This window comes from Hippocampus zosterae, chromosome 3 (genome assembly GCF_025434085.1).
Source record: "Hippocampus zosterae strain Florida chromosome 3, ASM2543408v3, whole genome shotgun sequence".
Lineage (NCBI taxonomy): Eukaryota > Metazoa > Chordata > Actinopteri > Syngnathiformes > Syngnathidae > Hippocampus > Hippocampus zosterae.
Genome location: NC_067453.1, coordinates 10,985,744 through 11,003,597, shown reverse-complemented (window position 1 = coordinate 11,003,597; position 17,854 = coordinate 10,985,744). Strand labels below are relative to the sequence as shown.

The 17,854-nt window shown below is 42.2% G+C and overlaps 1 protein-coding gene and 1 long non-coding RNA gene across 2 annotated transcripts; one reads left to right on the top strand and one right to left on the bottom strand.

The window, feature by feature from the left end:
- The first annotated feature begins 729 nt into the window (after positions 1 to 729).
- Positions 730 to 3,097, top strand: LOC127597380 (uncharacterized). Its single transcript, XR_007961641.1, has 2 exons — positions 730 to 850; positions 2,180 to 3,097. It is a non-coding gene; the product is annotated as an uncharacterized LOC127597380 (long non-coding RNA).
- On the bottom strand, positions 1,044 to 14,067 carry slc41a2a (solute carrier family 41 member 2a). The gene is made up of 11 exons (XM_052060367.1): positions 13,978 to 14,067; positions 12,850 to 13,243; positions 12,116 to 12,223; positions 10,914 to 10,985; positions 10,663 to 10,807; positions 8,055 to 8,201; positions 3,993 to 4,140; positions 3,687 to 3,766; positions 1,550 to 1,681; positions 1,316 to 1,464; positions 1,044 to 1,234 (listed from the first exon to the last, which is right to left on the bottom strand). The coding sequence occupies exons 2-11, from the start codon at positions 13,195 to 13,197 to the stop codon at positions 1,058 to 1,060; spliced, it is 1,506 nt and encodes a 501-aa protein (XP_051916327.1). The 5' UTR covers positions 13,198 to 13,243; positions 13,978 to 14,067; the 3' UTR covers positions 1,044 to 1,057.
- Positions 14,068 to 17,854: the final 3,787 nt, after the last annotated feature.

The window sequence follows — 17,854 nt, the reverse complement described above, 5'->3', positions numbered from 1 at the left end:
CCTCTATTATATTTTAAAAGTAAAGCTATTGTGATACCATTATAAATCAGAACCAGGACATGAAGTTGCTTATAGATACCATTCAAATCTAGCCAACAAAGAAGGCCACAGCCAATCAGAATTACACAACGCATTATGAAACTAGTAGAATTGATACTGTAAATGATCGTAGAGACTAGCCAATGAAATGAGAGGGGTTGGCCCCTCATAACGCTATAAAACCTGGGTTTAATCTCGGGAGATTTCGGAGTTTTCCGATGTGCACATCTGTACGTCTCCGGGTTTTGATTGAATAAAACTCGTTTGTGACCAGCCTGAGACCTTTACAAAATAAGTGGAATTAGCCAGTGCATAGATCCATCCATCCATCCATCCATCCATTTTCCGAACCGCTTAATCCTCACTAAGGTCGCGGGGGTGCTGGAGCCTATCCCAGCCGTCTTCGGGCAGCAGGCGGGGCACACCCTGAATCAGTTGCCAGCCAATCGCAGGGCACACAGAGAGGAACAACCATCCACGCTCACACTCACACCTAGGGACAATTTAGAGTGTTCAATCAGCCTGCCATGCATGTTTTTGGAATGTGGGAGGAAACCGGAGCACCCGGAGAAAACCCACGCAGGCCCGGGGAGAACATGCAAACTCCACACAGGGAGGCCGGAGCTTGAATCGAACCCGGTACCACTGCACTGTGAAGTCGATGTGCTAACCACTGGAGTACCGGGCCTTAGTGCATTAGAATTCATCCATTTTCCAATCCGCTTTATCCTCACAAGGGTCGCGGGCGGTGCTGGAGCCTGTCTTCGGACTGTCGGCGGGGGACACCCGAACCGGTTGCCAGCCTATAAAAGTGAGCGCCTCGAAAATTCAGGGCTTTTTTGGTTCGAGATGTCAGACTATCTTCGTAAATCGAACCACAAGGTAAGCTGCTGATAATTGTTCATTTATTTTCTTGTTCTCTGTGTGAAACTCATATATATTCAAAAGAACAAAAACACACGCACACACACACACACACACACACACTTTTCAGTTGTATCACATCACTCTTTTGAATTTATAATCCACCAATGTCTCCACTGCACCAAAGCAATAGGAAGGCAAGGGAGAGAAGAGCTGTCCCCAAAAGATCAGCCAGAGCTGTGAGATAGGGTATAGAGTAACTGTCTGGGTCTTTACCCTTCCTCCACAAATAGTGGACCATACAGTCAGCTATACACAGCAAGGAAAAAACCTGTGAGACAGAAACATTGAGGAAATGCATGAAAAGGGGGACAATGTGTGCAAACAAAGCAGGAGCACGCATCCCACTCACCTGAATCAAGGAAGCAGTCAAGAATGTGACAGTGAAGAGTGCACTGGGCATGGTGTGGGCCCCTTTTATCAGGTGAATAATGTATAAGAAAATCAGTTGGCCAGGGACGACAATGAGAAGTAGCACCTTTGCAGATTTGTGATTCGGTCCTGCGTCAAAGTCAATCATGATACACGTAATCATTTATCATGACCTTCCCCTGCCCGCCAATTGTTGAAATATTTGACACTTTACCTGAACCAAAGAAGGTGCTGCAGGGTTGGTAGCACCTTTTATGATCTTCAGGAACCTCTCCATGTGAGAAATTCATATGCAAATTTGTGGAAATGCGGCTTGCTTGTATGGAGACAAGGTTTCCTCCAATGCCTGGTAAAAAAATATGGGAAACAAGTAAAAGGGTTGCCAGCACAAACCTTTATGTCATCAAATAAAGAGAGCCTGCTAAGGTGGAAGAGGGGATTCAATCTCTTATGACAAATGTAATTAGCAGGTCTGAATACTTCAGTTTCTGGCATTTTTTGCCTAATAGAGCTAAAGTACCTTGCAGTGTGTACTCTAATTGATTGCGCGCTGTTAGTGGGAATGTTGTGTATGATCCACCAAGAATGCAGTTCAAATTGAAACGTGTAAAATAAAAAATAAAAAATAATTTAAAAAAGACCGCCTTATTCACATTAAATGAGGGTTTGCGCTCTAGTTAGCTCAGTTAGTGTTTGTCATCGCAAATTTATGGGAGCACTTCAAGCAAAAAATTAGTTTGCAGTGATGGAATTTTTACAACAGTGGAATTGTACCCTTCATGTGGACCAGTGTCATCCCTCCATTTTAATTAACAGCCATCAATCAACCAATTTATTTCGACAGAAGGGCCCCCCAAGACTGGAAGTGACTTCATCAAGATCAAAGTGGGCAGGTGTGGTTGGTGGAAGTGACAACCTCCCTCTATTTTGATTGACGGTGAAGTTATCACTTTTATATTTTACATGTTTAGCTTAAAACTATGTATCGTAGACAGACTTTTGACTATAAACAGAGTCTAGCGATATGACCGCTAGTTGAACCTTATGAGGTGACCTTAATTTGAACTGCCTTGGCAACATAAAATACTGTTTACACCTTTCGTGAACATAGACCACACAAGTACGTAAGCGCGTCTGGTGGCTAGTTTGCGGTTTCCCACCTACAGCTGTGTTCCATCCAGAACAACAAGATAACTTCTGAGAAATGTCAGAGAGGGATGGAAAAGACACCAAGGACATTCAAACCGTCATCCCGAAACAGAAACAGAAAAGGTGATGCCCAAAACAGGAAAATATGATACCCATAAGGAGTGTTGAGGAGGCAATTTGTCAATTTGCTCTTGGCCCTCCTTGGACACCGGTTCTTTTATCTCTCTATAAGGTGGAAGAAGACCCAACACCACGTCGTCTTTTCTTCAGTTTATCACAACGGAACATGAATCGATTCGGGCTCCAGTGAGTGTCAGATTTCATCAGGAAGCCCCGAACAACCACAGTTACACGTATATATAGGCATGGTATGTTAATTATGTTAATAAGGGGCGGGCAGTCCTTCCCCTTATGTAAAAATCAGACACAAAGAAAGTCAAGCAAAGTTCGATCTTGACATGATGACAAAGTACAGGCCGTATCTGCTGGCCACAAATTTTGAGATTAGGGTTCCTCTTCGAGGGCACTCGACACCCTTCAGGGACTTTTACGAGGTGGTGGAGGCAAGAAAACCCTCGGGGGGCTGTTAATCATTCAAGGGGAGATATGACCCCGACTTCACCCTACATTCATTGTTTTAAGTACTTTAGCAGTTGTTTAGGACAGAGACTAGTATCAATAGTACTCATAGCAAGGTGACATTCCTCAACAATGTTCTCCTACTACTTCCAGAGGAATAATTCCTTAACAGGAGATACGCCCCGCTTAGAATATATAAGACTCCTATAGAGACTTTGTTTTTTAGCGCAGTTGTGTCTTGACCACAACACTTGTTTGTATCACACTTGTGCCCTGAACATTCAGTAAAACCTCTTGCAAGGACTTCTCAATTTCCAGCCTCTGATTTTCGCACATCAACTAGTCTCAGCCCGAATCAAACGAACACGTGGAGGACCTGGGGGAAGCGGAGGACGTTTAAGGGATCCCGCCGTGTTCACAGCAGCATGCTCCCCCCTGCTTGATCGCCTCCAACAACGGCTATAAATCACATCATTTTGACAGGAGTTCGGCCCCAAAGTGGCATCATAGATCCTTATTTATGTATCACTTTGGACTGACAGCTGTCAATCAAACTATTTTATCTATTAATCAATCTCTTTGTCGGCTGGTCAAACAAATTGATATTCTCGCTTGCTACTCACCATTAATGACTGGGGCATAAAGTATGATCCCAGCCAAGTTTGGATCTGACACAGTTTTATCCAGAATAACGCCACCCATACTAAAACAGACATAAAAACCAGAGAACCAGGTTTCAGATAACAGAAATAAATAAATACTTCTAAATGTGTGTGTGTGTGTGTGTGTGTGTGTGTGTGTGTGTGTGTGTGTGTGTGTGTGTGTGTGTGTGTGTGCGTGTGTGTGTGTGCGTGTGTATGTGTACTGTATATACTCCATATGCAACAGTACAGTATTCATGTAAGTTGAATAAAAAACAATGCAACTACCTGCTGATCGCCATTGCTGTTATGATTGGTTCCCACCCAGTACGGAGGAGGATCCAACTAGCATGGTGTTTGGAGGAGATCACAATCCACAGAGGTATCAGGCACAACAAAAACAGATCCAAGAGGTACAACACGTACAAATACAGCTCTGTCAAGACAAAAGTGTTGTAATTTAGGGTTTTCTCCACAGTTGACCTGTAAGCTTAGTCAAGAAAATGGAGAATCAGCTGTCTGGTTATACATTTTACTTATTTTAATGTTAACTTAATGTTCTTATTCGTCTTCACACTAGTCCAGTGGTTCTTATTGAAGTCCAAGATGGCGCCCAAGTAGGCAGCCGTCGGCAAGTGCTCTCATGAGCCTTGCTTTTTTTTTTTGTGTGTGTTTGTTTTGTCACTTTGTGTTTGTTGTTGTGTTGTGTGGACCGGATGTAGATTGTTTCTTAACATTTTTTGGCCACGACATTCATCAAGGAGGAGACTTGGTGCTTGCGCCTTCTCGGCAGCATGGGTATACCAGCACTGTTTTTGATTGGAAGGAATGTCGGTGCCATTTGACTGTCATTGCTGGACAGCTCTGGGGCGCTTGTGTTTTTTTTTTAATGCCTGCAATGGGCAGCATTTTACACAGCCCCGCTTTGTTCAACGGAGGGATCGGTGCTGTTTGATGGTCTGCGGCTGGATGGATGCAAGGCGAAGGAGCCGACGATGAGAAGCAAGGAGCGCCAGCGCAGAGTGCCGATGTGGAACTGGGAGTCGCGGCTTGGAGTTGAAGCGGATTACGTGGGAGAGGAGATATGAGCCGATCTCTATTCATCAATGGACGCTACAGCTTCGTGTTTGCTTTCAAAAGCTTGTAGCAGACGTGTGCACATTTTCGGCATGACTTCTCTGATCCACTGTTGAAAGGACACTTTGATCCTCTCCTCTTTCATCTATAATTGCTTCTAACAACAAAGTATGCAGGAAAAATGATTAAGGTTGCACAACTGTCTGTGTATTATGTGTTGGGTTGTGTTATTTTGTTATTTTGACTTCAAGATGGCGCCGCAAGAGTGGCTGCCTTTCCAGCAGCATTGATATTTTGTTCTTCTACTTCTTCCTTTCATAACTTTGCTGCTGTGAATTGGGAATCTCTCCATTGCGAGACTAATAAAGGATTTCTTATCTTAACCTGTTAGTGGTACCGAACCCAAGCAATACATATGCACATTCACTGAACCCTTCATTAGTGAAAAATATATATATATTTTTTTACAAATTCAAGAGTAATTTTTTACATTTTGCACAAAATGAACCAGCCAGTGATGGCCAAGCAGGCGTATCATAACTAATTGACATATTGACATATTTCATCTCAAACTGCTTCAAACAACAAAGCATGTGATGGAAAAGTGGTTAGAACTGCATGACTGTCCGTGTTTTATGTTATGTGTTGTGTTTATTATTTTACTTTATGTTAACTGTTTTGTTAAGCGCTTTGTTACAGCTGCCGCTGTTGTGAAAGCGCTATATAAATACAATACAATACAATACAATACAATACATGCTGATTGTATTGTATTGTATTGTATTGTATTGAGATAAGATAAGATAAGATAAGATATCCTTTATTTGTCCCACAATGGGGAAATTTACAGCCTCCAGCAGCAAGAATGTATGTAGAAAGAAGAAGAGAAAAAAAACCAACAACAAACATCTTTCAATTAAATACAATATGAACACAAATGGATAAATCGCAGTATTATTTACAATTTACCTTCACATCATTTAATTATTATTATTATTATGATTGTTATTTTTTATTCATCAGCCTGACAGCAGTCGGTAGGAACGAGCGTCGGTATCTCTCCTTCTTGCAGCGCGGGTGTAACAGTCTCTGGCTGAAGGAGCTACCAAGTGCTGTCAGGGCGGGCTGGAGGGGGTGGGAGGGACTGGCCATCATAGCTTTTAGCTTAGTTAGCATCCTTCTGTTGCCCACCTCCTCCAGAGTGTCAAGGGAGCAACCCAGGACAGAACTGGCCTTCCTGACCAGTCGCTCCAGTCTCTTTCTGTCCCGGGCCGAGATGCTGCCTGACCAGCAGACAATGCCATAATAGATGGCCGAGGCCACCACCGAGTTATAGAACGTCTTAAGGAGTGACCCCTGAACCCCAAAAGACCTGTTTCCTGAGTAGGAAGAGTCGGCTCTGTCCTTTCCTAATCAGGGTGTCCGTGTTTGTGGACCAGTCCAGTTTGTCGTTGAGAAGAACACCAAGGTACTTGTAGGAGGTCACCCTCTCTATGTCCATACCCTGGATGTTCATCGGTGCTGGTGAGGACTTTTTCCTGCAGAAGTTGGGTGTGCCTTAACCTCCATGGCAGAGGCTCTGTCGAACCACTGAGCCTGATTCACTGAACCCCTATGGCAGGGGTGTCCAAATTCAGTCTTCAAGGGCTGCTGTCCTACCTGTTTTCCAGCTCTCCCAGGAGCAGCACACCTGATTCAAATCATCAGGATCGTTCTAATGCTGCTTCAGAGCTGGCTGATGAGCTGATGTTAGAGGAATTTATGAGCAAAATTGTATCATGTTTAAAGTTTCATTTTAATTTGGGCACATCGAAACGTTTGGGTGCATATCTGGCACCCCCCAAATGCCTGTGCATAAAGGCGCCGGCTACCTGGCCGGAGGGCTGTTGAAGTCCACAATTAGCACGTCAATGCAGGTGGGCGATCACGGGGGAGAGGGCGAAACTCGGTCACAAAAGGGAAATGAATAAATCGGGAACAGTGGTTGAACAACAAAAGAGAACACCCGTCGCACCCAGGCGACATTGGCCATCCGCAAAGTCTGCAACATGTTAATTCGATGTAGACCAGACAGAAAAGGCGCCAACGTACTGGTGGTTCAATGTTTAAAACAGGTAACCAATCACTACCGAGGGGCCAGACCGGGGGTGCGGTATGCAAATATCGCGGGCAGTGTTTTCCTTGTATGTTACAATAAAAGTCTGACTTGGCGGGAAGGGAGCGCGAGTGTGATCGCGGAGCAACTAACCGCCGTTCGCTCTCAGAGATCCGCTTCTGCCGATATTGAAGACAATTTTCCTGTGTGCCAAGTCATTTCTTTAACTTTGTCAGAGAAAATCTCTGACAGCTGATCATCTGAATCAGGTGTGTTGCAGGCGGGAGGGCTGGAAAATAGGCAGGACAGTGGCCCCCCAGGCCCGGAGCTGGACATGTCTGCCATAGGTGTCAAACTCAGGTCCTGGAGGGCTGCTGTCCTACATGTTTTCCAAATCTCCCTGTTGCAACATAGCTGATTCAAATGAACAGGTTCAACGTCAGGCTTCCGCAGAGCTTGCTGATGATCTGATCATTTGAATCAGGTGTGTTGCAATAGGGAAACTTGGAAAACATGCAAGACAGCAGCCCTCCAGGACCTGAGTTAGACACCCCTGCCCTAGGGTTTGATCGAACCCAGGTTAAGAACCAATGCACTAATCACAATAGTTGTACAATTGAACAATCTTACCACATCGAGAAAGAAGACATGTCCATGCATTAAGAGTAGAGTTAATCACCCATGAATTCAGTAAATCAAATATACCGGTAGTACATTACCACATAAGCACAATAAGGAGTAATTCCGAGTTAAATTAAGACGGGCATGCTGGATGGGTGGGTGACCAGTTTGCACATTCGCCTCTCAGTGCAGAGGCCATGGGTTCGACTCCAGGCCCTGACCTCCCTATGTGGAGAATGCATGTTCCCTCCGTGCCTGTGTGGGTTTTCTCTGGGTAATCTGGTTTCCTCCCACATTCCAAAAACATGCATGGTGGATTAACTGAACACTGCAAATTGTCCTTAGGAGTGATTGTGAGAGTGAATGGCTGCTTGTCTATGTGTCCCCTGCGATTGGCTGGCAACCAATTCACGGTGTAACCTGTCTGCTGCCCAAAGATGGTTGGGACCCTCACAAGTATAAAGCGGTTCAGATAATGGATGGATGGATGGATGGAGGGACTTTTGGGGTGTTTCCTTTGGAGGCTCCACTGTGATTATACATTTAATTTTACTTACCTATGAAGGAGTAGAAGCACTGACTGAAGCAAGCCAGTAAGGCCAGAGTAATGAGGTCTCCGAAGCTGGCTGCTATGGGTGTGGCCACATTGTCAGGGTTGATTCCTGTCCGCTTTGAGCCAATAATCACTCCCACCATTATAATACCTAGACAGAATCAAAATATAGCATGGAGTATACTATATTTTATTTTTATGGACATGAGTGCTTTTGATACTGTATGTCTATCTTTGCATTGCTGCATTATTGGTGATCAGTTCATAATGTTCAATATAAAATGGTTACTCAAGTTTAAAAGTCATGTTGATGAGCATAATATCCGGTTGATTCACAATAATTTTAATGTGCATTGAAACTTGCAGGTTCAACATGTCAGTAAATCTTTAATGTTAAAAAAATCTTTTGAGATGAGAAATATAATGCTTCCATAAAATCACACTCACACACAAGTAGTGATTCTGTTCGAAAGAGAGGAGGGAAAATAGGAGTAGGCTCAATTTGGTTTTTATATACACACACTGTATGTTGAGATGAAAATGCCTAACACCGTTCTGAGAATTGTCGATTAGGTGTATGAGAGCTACATATGGGAAGATATCAAATTTGATAGCTAGCATCATGACAAGTCAGTTACAATTTTACAGGTACAGTCATGCCCTCATCAAAAATCCTCTATCATAATTTGATGATAAACATTAATGACTTCTTGCTGAGTTTTTGACTTAATGTGGCACTCTGTCTCCATGAAATCCTGCATTAAAAATTAACAAAATTGCAGTAACATAATGAATAGGTCTGTATCATGTTTACCGGTAATTTGGGCACGTCTAAATGTTTGGGTGCGTATCCAGTGCCCCCAAATGCATGTGCGCAAAGGTGCCGGCCGTCTCGGCGGAGGGCTTTCGAGGTCCACAATTAGCACGTCAATGCAAGGAGGCCAACAGAGGAAAAGGAGGCTAGACTCGGTCACAAAGGGGGAATGAACAATTCGGGAACAAAGCGTTGTTGAACAACAAAAGACGGTTTGAGAATACCCGTCGCGCCCAGGCGACATTTGTCGCCTGCAAAGGTTGCAACTTGTTGATTCATTGTCGACCAGACAGAAAGGTGTCAACGTATCGGCGGTTCAAAAATTAAACCTAGGTACCTAATCACTACCGAGGGGCCGGACCGGGGGCGATGTATGCAAATAACGGGGACAGCCTTTTTCATGTATTTTTTGCATATGTCACAATAAAGGTTCAGACTGGTGGACAGGGAACTCTGAGCGTGATCATCGGGGTAACTCCCGTCGTTCGCCCTCAGAGATACCTCCCGCCAATATTGAAGACAATTTTCCCTGTGTGCCGAGTCATTTCTTTAACTTTGTCGGAGAAAAACTCTGACACTTAATTTTACAGAAAATTATCTGGGCAAGATGACTGTAGTGTCTGTTTTATATTAATATTGTGTTAAACCACGTTAATAAATCATAGTTGATAGAGAAAAAACGGGCATAGGTTGTCAAACAGAGAAATTAATACGTCAAACAAATGTGGAACCAAGAAGCTAATTGTATATTAACGAAGCATGTTAGCTACCAACTTTTGATCTCCTCTAATAGGTTTCATTCGGACAAAACACTCAATGCTTTTCTATATCATTTCATCAACGGCTTGACCTACGCAGCAAAGAGAGTACTGAAGTGCGTGTGCATTGGGGTATTTGTTCTATGTTAAACGGTGTATGTTTGAACGTAACGAATACAAGCCTTGTACACTCCAATGTAGCGAGCGGGAGATGCGAACGGTTGCTATAGCTACACAAGGTAACGACCCTACAATGGAATGTGGTTATTATAGCAAAGCAAGGTAGCTGCCCTTAAATGGTCATTGTTAAGATAAGCAGAACATGTAGCGCAGCAAGTTAGCTGTCCTGAAATGGTCATTGTTAAGATTAGCAAAATGCCTGTAGTCTGCCCAGCAAAAATCATCGCTAGGTGGCCATGCATACGGATATGGTTAAAGCCACAAGCAATCATACAATCACCTATTATATTTTTATAAACAGAACAACTGTGATACCATTATAATCCATAAACCAAGTTGTGAAGTAATTATAGTTACCATTAAAATCTAGCTAACGAAGAAGGCCACAGCCAATCAGAATTACACAACGCAGTATGACACAATTAAGTTAACAAACGATCGTAGAAACTAACCAATGAAATGAGAGGGGTCGCCCCTCATATCGCTATAAAACCTGTGTGTATTCCCGGGAGAATTCAGAGTTTTCCGATGTGCACATCTGTACACATCTGCACCTCTGTACCTTGATTGAATAAACTCGTTTGTGACCAGCCTGCACCTCATCCTCTGGACTTAGTTTGTTTTTGGACTTCAAACAATCTTGGCTTCAAGCTCTTAGGAACTTCTGGTGTGTCCCCTGATCTGCGGCTCAACTAAGAAACCTCTCTTCGCTTCTTTTGTGTCGGCCCACCGGATCCTTCAGCTGACGCCCGGGAAGAGGCGGAACGCCTCAGAGCGCCCCTGGTCTCCGGGAGAAAGCGTGGGGTCTGGCTCCGGGACGACACATCATGACAAAAGAATATTTTGTAATGTTACATTACCTTGCAGCAGTGAGGCCACAAATGTGGTACAAACGCTGGTTGTACACAGAAGGACAACGTGATTTAATGGTATCCCTCCATCGGCAATCCAGCCCAATACAAGAGCCAACAGGGAGGCTAAAAGGCCCAGAACAGTTGATTGTAGCTGTAAGATAAGTAATATAAGTAAATAGCACCCATGGTAAAATACTACAATGGCTGCTCGCTGGTGGATGACACATATCGTTTTTAACAGACTTTTCATATTGAACCTGCTTGAGGGCCAGATTTCCAAAGATCAACATCCATTTTTCACTTGCAAGTTCCATTTTTCCCGCATTTACCTGAAATACAAGCATGTTTATATTAATACATAAAAAAATTAATGATGACTTTGTAATTTTCAAAAAACGTATGAAAAATAATGTTTTTAAAAAACAATTAGTGTATTTACAACTAGTATAGTAAATTATTAGTATAATTAAACACACACACACACACGCACATGCACAGTCGAAAACAACAGCCAAAAGCAAACTATAAAAATAATCAACACGGAATGGCTAATGAATTGCTGACTTCCACAAACCTAAACTATGCGAACTAACTTCAATAACTATTATTCTGTGGAATAGAACTTTATTAAAGCAGTCTATTGTTGATGATGTCATTAAATGTAAGTGTAGATCCCTTGGTTTTCTTTGTGCACGTTTTGTTTGATTATGTTATGGGGGTAATATTTCTCTTTCTTTTTCTTTATTTTCTTTCAATAAACACTGGAGGCTACACAATACTGAATTAAAACTGTTGGCTTTTGTACCTACAATAAGTGCATAAGTTCTATGCTTTCTATAGGAAAGCCCCGTTCTTCTCTAAAATGGCTTTGCCACTGACATCAATGCGGGTCAAGCAACAAACAACAAACAACACCAATGGAGAACAATGTGAGCTGCCTGTTTGTAGTCATCGGCATGTGGCTGTTGGTCTTGGCAAGAATAGTTGTCTTTAAGAGGAGAGTGAGGCCTGCAAAAATTTGCTCCGATAGACTTAGATTCCAGTGTATGATTCTGCAGTTTGCATGGCTAAGGCACTGCAACAGTGTGATTGTGAGTTATATCATCAACATCGTGAATCTGCTCGGTTACCCATCACCAATATGATATTGGCTTAACAGAGAAATAGTGGCTTTCAGTACATGGCTTGAACCATGGAAATATCAGAATTTGCGAGCTGTAAGAGTACCATGTAGTGGAATTGTGGTAAATGAAATTGTGACCTAGGCCTCTCATCCAATATAGGTGAATGCTGACCTCACTGATGTTGTTCTGTCTGAATGGAGAAAAAAAATGCTGTAGAGTGAAAATCATTTCCAGGTACATCTTGTGTACACCACTACATGTTCCCAGGGCCTCATCATTCTTTAATCCATATCACGTATTTTTTGCGCATGTTGGTACACCATTCCCACACTCACAGCTGTTGACAGTCGAGAGGCAAGCGTCATTTCCAGGTTTCCTTTCATGCCCAACACAGCAGGAAGCAAAATGAAGATCTCTGTGATTTCTTGGAATACATCCCAGCTCTGCCATGGAAATGGAAACAGGAGTAGGAAGATACTCAATCAAATCCTAAAAGGTTGTATCCAATGATAATGTATGAAGAGCACTTGTTGTTGATGTTGTCTTCTGTGATCAATCAGCTCAGCATGGACTCAAGAGTCACAGTCCCTGATTGTCTGCCCTAAATTACTTCCTTCCTAGCTTCAGAGACTATGGACATCCTTCCAACCCATGATCCGGCCAGACTTAGACACTGGGATGAACCCCAGGCCTCCCCAGGCCTCTTGGTTTGGCACAACACTGCCAGGCCATGGGTGAGCATGGAGGCGATATTATGTAACTTTGACGAATTGTGACATAACAATTTCGACAGCAAGAATGACTCACTTTGAGATTTACTTTGTTGTTTTATTCTCATGCTTGGTGGTTGCAGCAGGCACTCAGGAATCCTATGTTTTTTAATCAATTAAAAAGTTAATTAAGAAGTAATTTTCTATAATATGTACTGTACAAAGCTCTGAAAGCAGGGGTTCTCGGCTAGTGTAACACTGGAGCCCCAATTTTCCTGTGGTCATGTCACCATGGGCCACATTGCGTCACAACCCACCACTTGAAAACAATTTCTTTAAATGATTTAGAATTTCTTCACCTGCACCACATCAAGAAGCAGTCCAGCAGAGATGGTTCCCAGCCCTGCCAGAAGGAACGGCACCAGTATCTGCAGCACCAGGGAGCAGACTGACTCGGGAGGTACAACAGCTGACACCTTTGCCTCCTGAGACCCACTGAATCTAGCCCCACTGTAGTGCTCATTGGGCAAAAGTGGGTCTGTCTCACTGTAGTCCTGTGGTTCATAATTGACATTGACCAGTGAATTATTCAGTCTGGAGGTAAGAAGGTTCGGTCCTGCAAAGTGTTGTGGTAAGACATGCTTCTGAATGTGCCTTCTCTCTTCTGACCCACTTGGCTGCACGTTCTTTGACTCTGGGAATACCATAATGTCAAGTTGGGCTCTGGCAGAATGGAATCCTGCTTTACATGCCCTAAACACACATCAACATAAAGACATTAATTTAAGGAACTCTGTTGGTCTGTCTAAAAATTGCACCAAAAAAAAAAAAATCTGGCATTTTGTTCAGTTCGGTTTTGTTTGCAAAATACTAAGAGAGAGGTCATTTAGAGTCATCTCACTAAAAGATTGCCTCCACTGTCACTCAACAGGCCAAAGTCTCATCAGCAGCACTGAGGTTATCTTGTCTGACAGGCATACGTGACTTAATTTGAAATTCCGAAGAGATGGCTGCATGTGGGACAACTGAGGTCATCGTCAAATGATTTCTCCTTAAAATTGTGAATAAAATGTGCTAAAACTAAAATTGGAAAACAGACACAGACATTTCCGACATCATTCAGTGAGTGCCACAGTATCGTCACTGCTAACAGATGGTTTTCGGATGAGAAAAAAAGTTATGAGAGAAAAGTATTGCCATATCTACAAATCTTTAGTACTTTAAAACATTTGCACAGTTCTACATTAAGAGACCTGTACCAAATAGAGTACCGGTACCTGTACCAGAGATGGTGAATAAAGAGCAACGTTGAACTGTTTCTCTTCCACAAATCAACTTACAATGTTCGGTGTGTGTGTGTGTGTGTGTTCGAATGTCTGACTATGTGCGTGAGTGAGCGAGTGTGTTCAACACCTTAATGTTTATTAACCAGTTAGTTACCTTAAATTAATGGCATATGATTTTTTTTTTAAATAAAAAGGCCTTACCTTCACTGTTTAGCAATCCCTCAGACGATCGCTTCTCACTCTGTAATGCGAACTGTGACCCTGCCTTGTGGCATCATTCTCCAAATGATGTACTGTGGCTCCACAATGAGTTAAGTGTGACAACGTCCAACCCCCACTCACAACCACTGCACTCTCTTACCATGACCAGAACAAATCATTCAGCAAGAATGCCCACCATTTTTGACAGATATTTGTTAGGAGAGGTCCAATACATACCTGTGTGTTACTGTTTAGACACTATAGCTGTTGTCATTTAGATTGCGCTATTTTTCAAGCGTTCATATATTCTTCATATTGGTTTACCCTCCAGGAGTAAGCCAATTTATAGAGTACTGCTTAATAACATTAATTCGAGGTAGATGTTTGCACCTCCATGGCAGTCGGTGGCACCTTAGTGCAAGAGCGTGACACCAAAGTTGTCACGTTGAGCCCGAAGCGACAGAATAATCGCTTCGTGCACAACTACTAGAGGTAAGTGGATCCCCGAAATAGCACACAGAAAAGGAATTATGTCACAAAAAATGAGATTTATTATCACACAAAATCCCCGTCTAAACTGACAACAGAAAACACTGGTCAAAAGAGGGCCAGGAAATAATAACGAGGCAATAGAAAACGCTGGTCAAAAAGAGGACCAGGAAATAACAACGAGGCAACAGAAAACGCTTGCGAAACAAAAACGGCAAAGAGAAAGCTCTTAAGTAAAATACTAATCAAACACGAGAGGAATATCAAGGCACGCAAAAATAGTCAATAAGTGCCTCTCGGATTTTTGACATGTCTTATTCCATTGTGTGTGTGTCTTCTCCACAACATGGGAAATAGCATGCATTAAATGCAACAGACTGAAATTTAAAACACTGGAGCATCTTATTTTTCTGAATCAAAATTTGTGAAGACAAAGCCCACAAGCATCCTCATTCACATGAATTTCACATTATTGAAACACATTGAATGATACAATATGAATGCATGGATGTGAATGATATTGTCACGGGTCAATGTCATCTTTATTGTCAAATATGCTTTATGTATGACATGCAGCATAGATGGAATTTCTTCCTCTCAATCCTCAGTGTATACATGCATGCAAACATGCTGTGCATTAAACACACAGAGCTAAGAGGGGATAGCAGCTACACTGTATAAAAAAGAAATGTAATCTGAACAGTATAGACAATATAAACAATATAAACAGCATAAACAACAACATAAACAATGGCGCTTGTGGCTACACTGAGCTTTTAACGCATTCAGTACCAGTCATTGGGTAGAGTGAGGTAGTGCATTGTATACATGTCAGCATCAAATCAGTTTGTTCAGTCTGTCAAGTGGGTTGGCTGCAGGGATTTTGAAGGTCCAGCAGGTGGCAATGGTCAGCGACACAGTATCAGTACAATCCTGTCATTGTGTCCGACACGCCTCATGAGGCCTCATGGACCCATCACTAGTCAATAGTCATTTAAGTCAGAGAGTGGAATACTCCGGCAGTGAGTTGACTGCCGGAGCGCCTAAATAAAGCAGGTGCAATCGCCTACAAATGGGTGGCAGGTGTGCAGGCGGCAAGCAAAAACGCCTGCCCCCTGCTGTCAAAATACGGAACGTGACAAAAGTGATGTTCCTTTATTTGGACATGTCTAAAAATGATATCAAATCTCAAGTTTGCCATTGATCCAGTTCTGGGAGGGTTATAACCTAAATATCAAATCCAGCCAACCCCCCCACATGTGGCATAGCTGATCAAGAAAGATCCATAAGGTCAGCTACAAATACATGAATTATTCCCTTGTCATACCACATTTGCTCGAATGCAGTTTTTTAATTTATTCTTATTGTTCTGTTGTTCCACAAGGTAAGATAAGATAAGATAAGATAAGATAAGATAAGATAAGATAAGATAAGAAAACCTTTATTTGTCCCACACAGGGGAAATTTATAGTCTACAGCAGCAAGATTGTGGGTAGAAAGAAGAAATAAGAAATGGCTGAAGGAGCTACCTTGTACTGTCAGGGCGGGCTGGAGGGCGTGGGAGGGACTGTCCATCATAGTTTTTAGCTTAGTTAGCATCCTCCTGTTGCCCACCTCCTCGAGAGTGTCTAGGGAGCAGCCCAGGACAGAACTGGTAGAGCCATTTCGACTAAATTTGTGGATAAATGCCATTTTGCAATAGTGTAATACTTGCTTATCAAAATCAGATAATTTAATAGGTGATTTTGTGATTTCACAATCACATTTCAACAAAAAGTCTATACCCCCCACTTTCTTGAAAATACTTGTAGAGATATTGAACCATGGATTCAGTTTGCGACAGAAAGGCGTTTATACAATTTATTCTAAACATTACTATCATTGATTCAAAGTTGACTGTATTTAGACCTCCTTTTTTTTACATTTTTGACGAATTGTGACTTTCCTACATAGTGTGTTTTGTTTGTCCATATAAAATGATATACAATGGAGTTGGCTTTTTAGAGACTGACATGGATAGGCCAGATTTGAAATGCCTTCAGCCTTGGATAATATGTTTCGTCTAAATGTGGAGAGGTCTCATGGGAGTCTTTTCCATAACTTTAAACTTACTGTTATAATTGTTACTTTGCTGAATTAAAAAAAAAAAACATGTATTTAACTTCTTTTTTTAAAACAGGAATAGATATCATTTGGACTTCATCGCAATGACACAATGAGCGAATTTCACATTTGTTCAAATTCAAATTGAAACCAGATGTTTTGGAGAAAATGGAGAGCACTTTTAAAACCTTTACAATTGTTGATTTGTGTTTTAAAAATAAAACTGTATCATCAGTAAATTGATTTAATTGAAATTCATCATACCCAAACATAAACACATTAATTTTTAAGGGATTAATAATCAAATATGCCAATACTTGGGTACACAAAATGAAAATTTTTGGTGATGCCGGACAGCCTTGTCTAATTCTTTTATGTCTTTATTTTATGGGTCATTCCTGGGTTTAGAGAGATGGAGCTATGTTATTATAAAACACTAGCTGGTTCGCCGCCCTCCGGGCGGCTCATCAGCTAGTTCCTGCGGAAGGCTGGTAAGGTGGTGGTTCGCCGCCCTCCGGGCGGCTCATCAGTTAGTTCCTGCGGAAGGCTGGTAAGGTGGGCCTTCGGCCCACAAAAGTGTTGTTGCTTGGTTCAACTTTTTGTTCATCTTCATTGCTTATCGCGAAAATAAAGAGATATTTAGCTCTACTAAATAACTAACAATTTCATTGCAATGCTTGTGGGTAGACAACATTTTTTCGCTAAGATGCCCGCGCGATCGTAGTGAGCCACTGCCTGAGCGGCGCAGTGGCGGCCCGCAGCGGTGCGGTGAAGTAGGTACGTTTTGAAAAGGGACAGACGGACGGACAGACCGCGTGCGGGACGACGCGCAATATATATATAGATTTTAATGACCTGAATAATCCAGCCCCGAACACAAAATTCCCAAGTGTATCGATCAAAATTTTATATTCGACAGAATCAGACGCTTTAAAGAAATCGATGAACAGAGCAAAATCCTCAGCATCAAAGGAAGATTGATTGTCCAGCAACATTGTTATGAATATTTCGGCCTTAAGTGAAAGCAGATTGATAGTCATCGACTAATTTAGCCAAAACATGTTTGAGTCGATTTGCATAAACCAGAGGTCATATCTTATGATCATTGTAGAGCAAAGGTATACGCCTCCAATTATCAAGTTTCAACAGATCTTTATTTGATGATGATGCAGATGATGAAGATGATGATCAGGAAGAAGAATCTGACAAATCGCAGTGACAATAGGAGCAACAGCAGTTGAAAAATAATGTTGACGCCTCTGCTCGCCTGCTAATCTTCCGGACT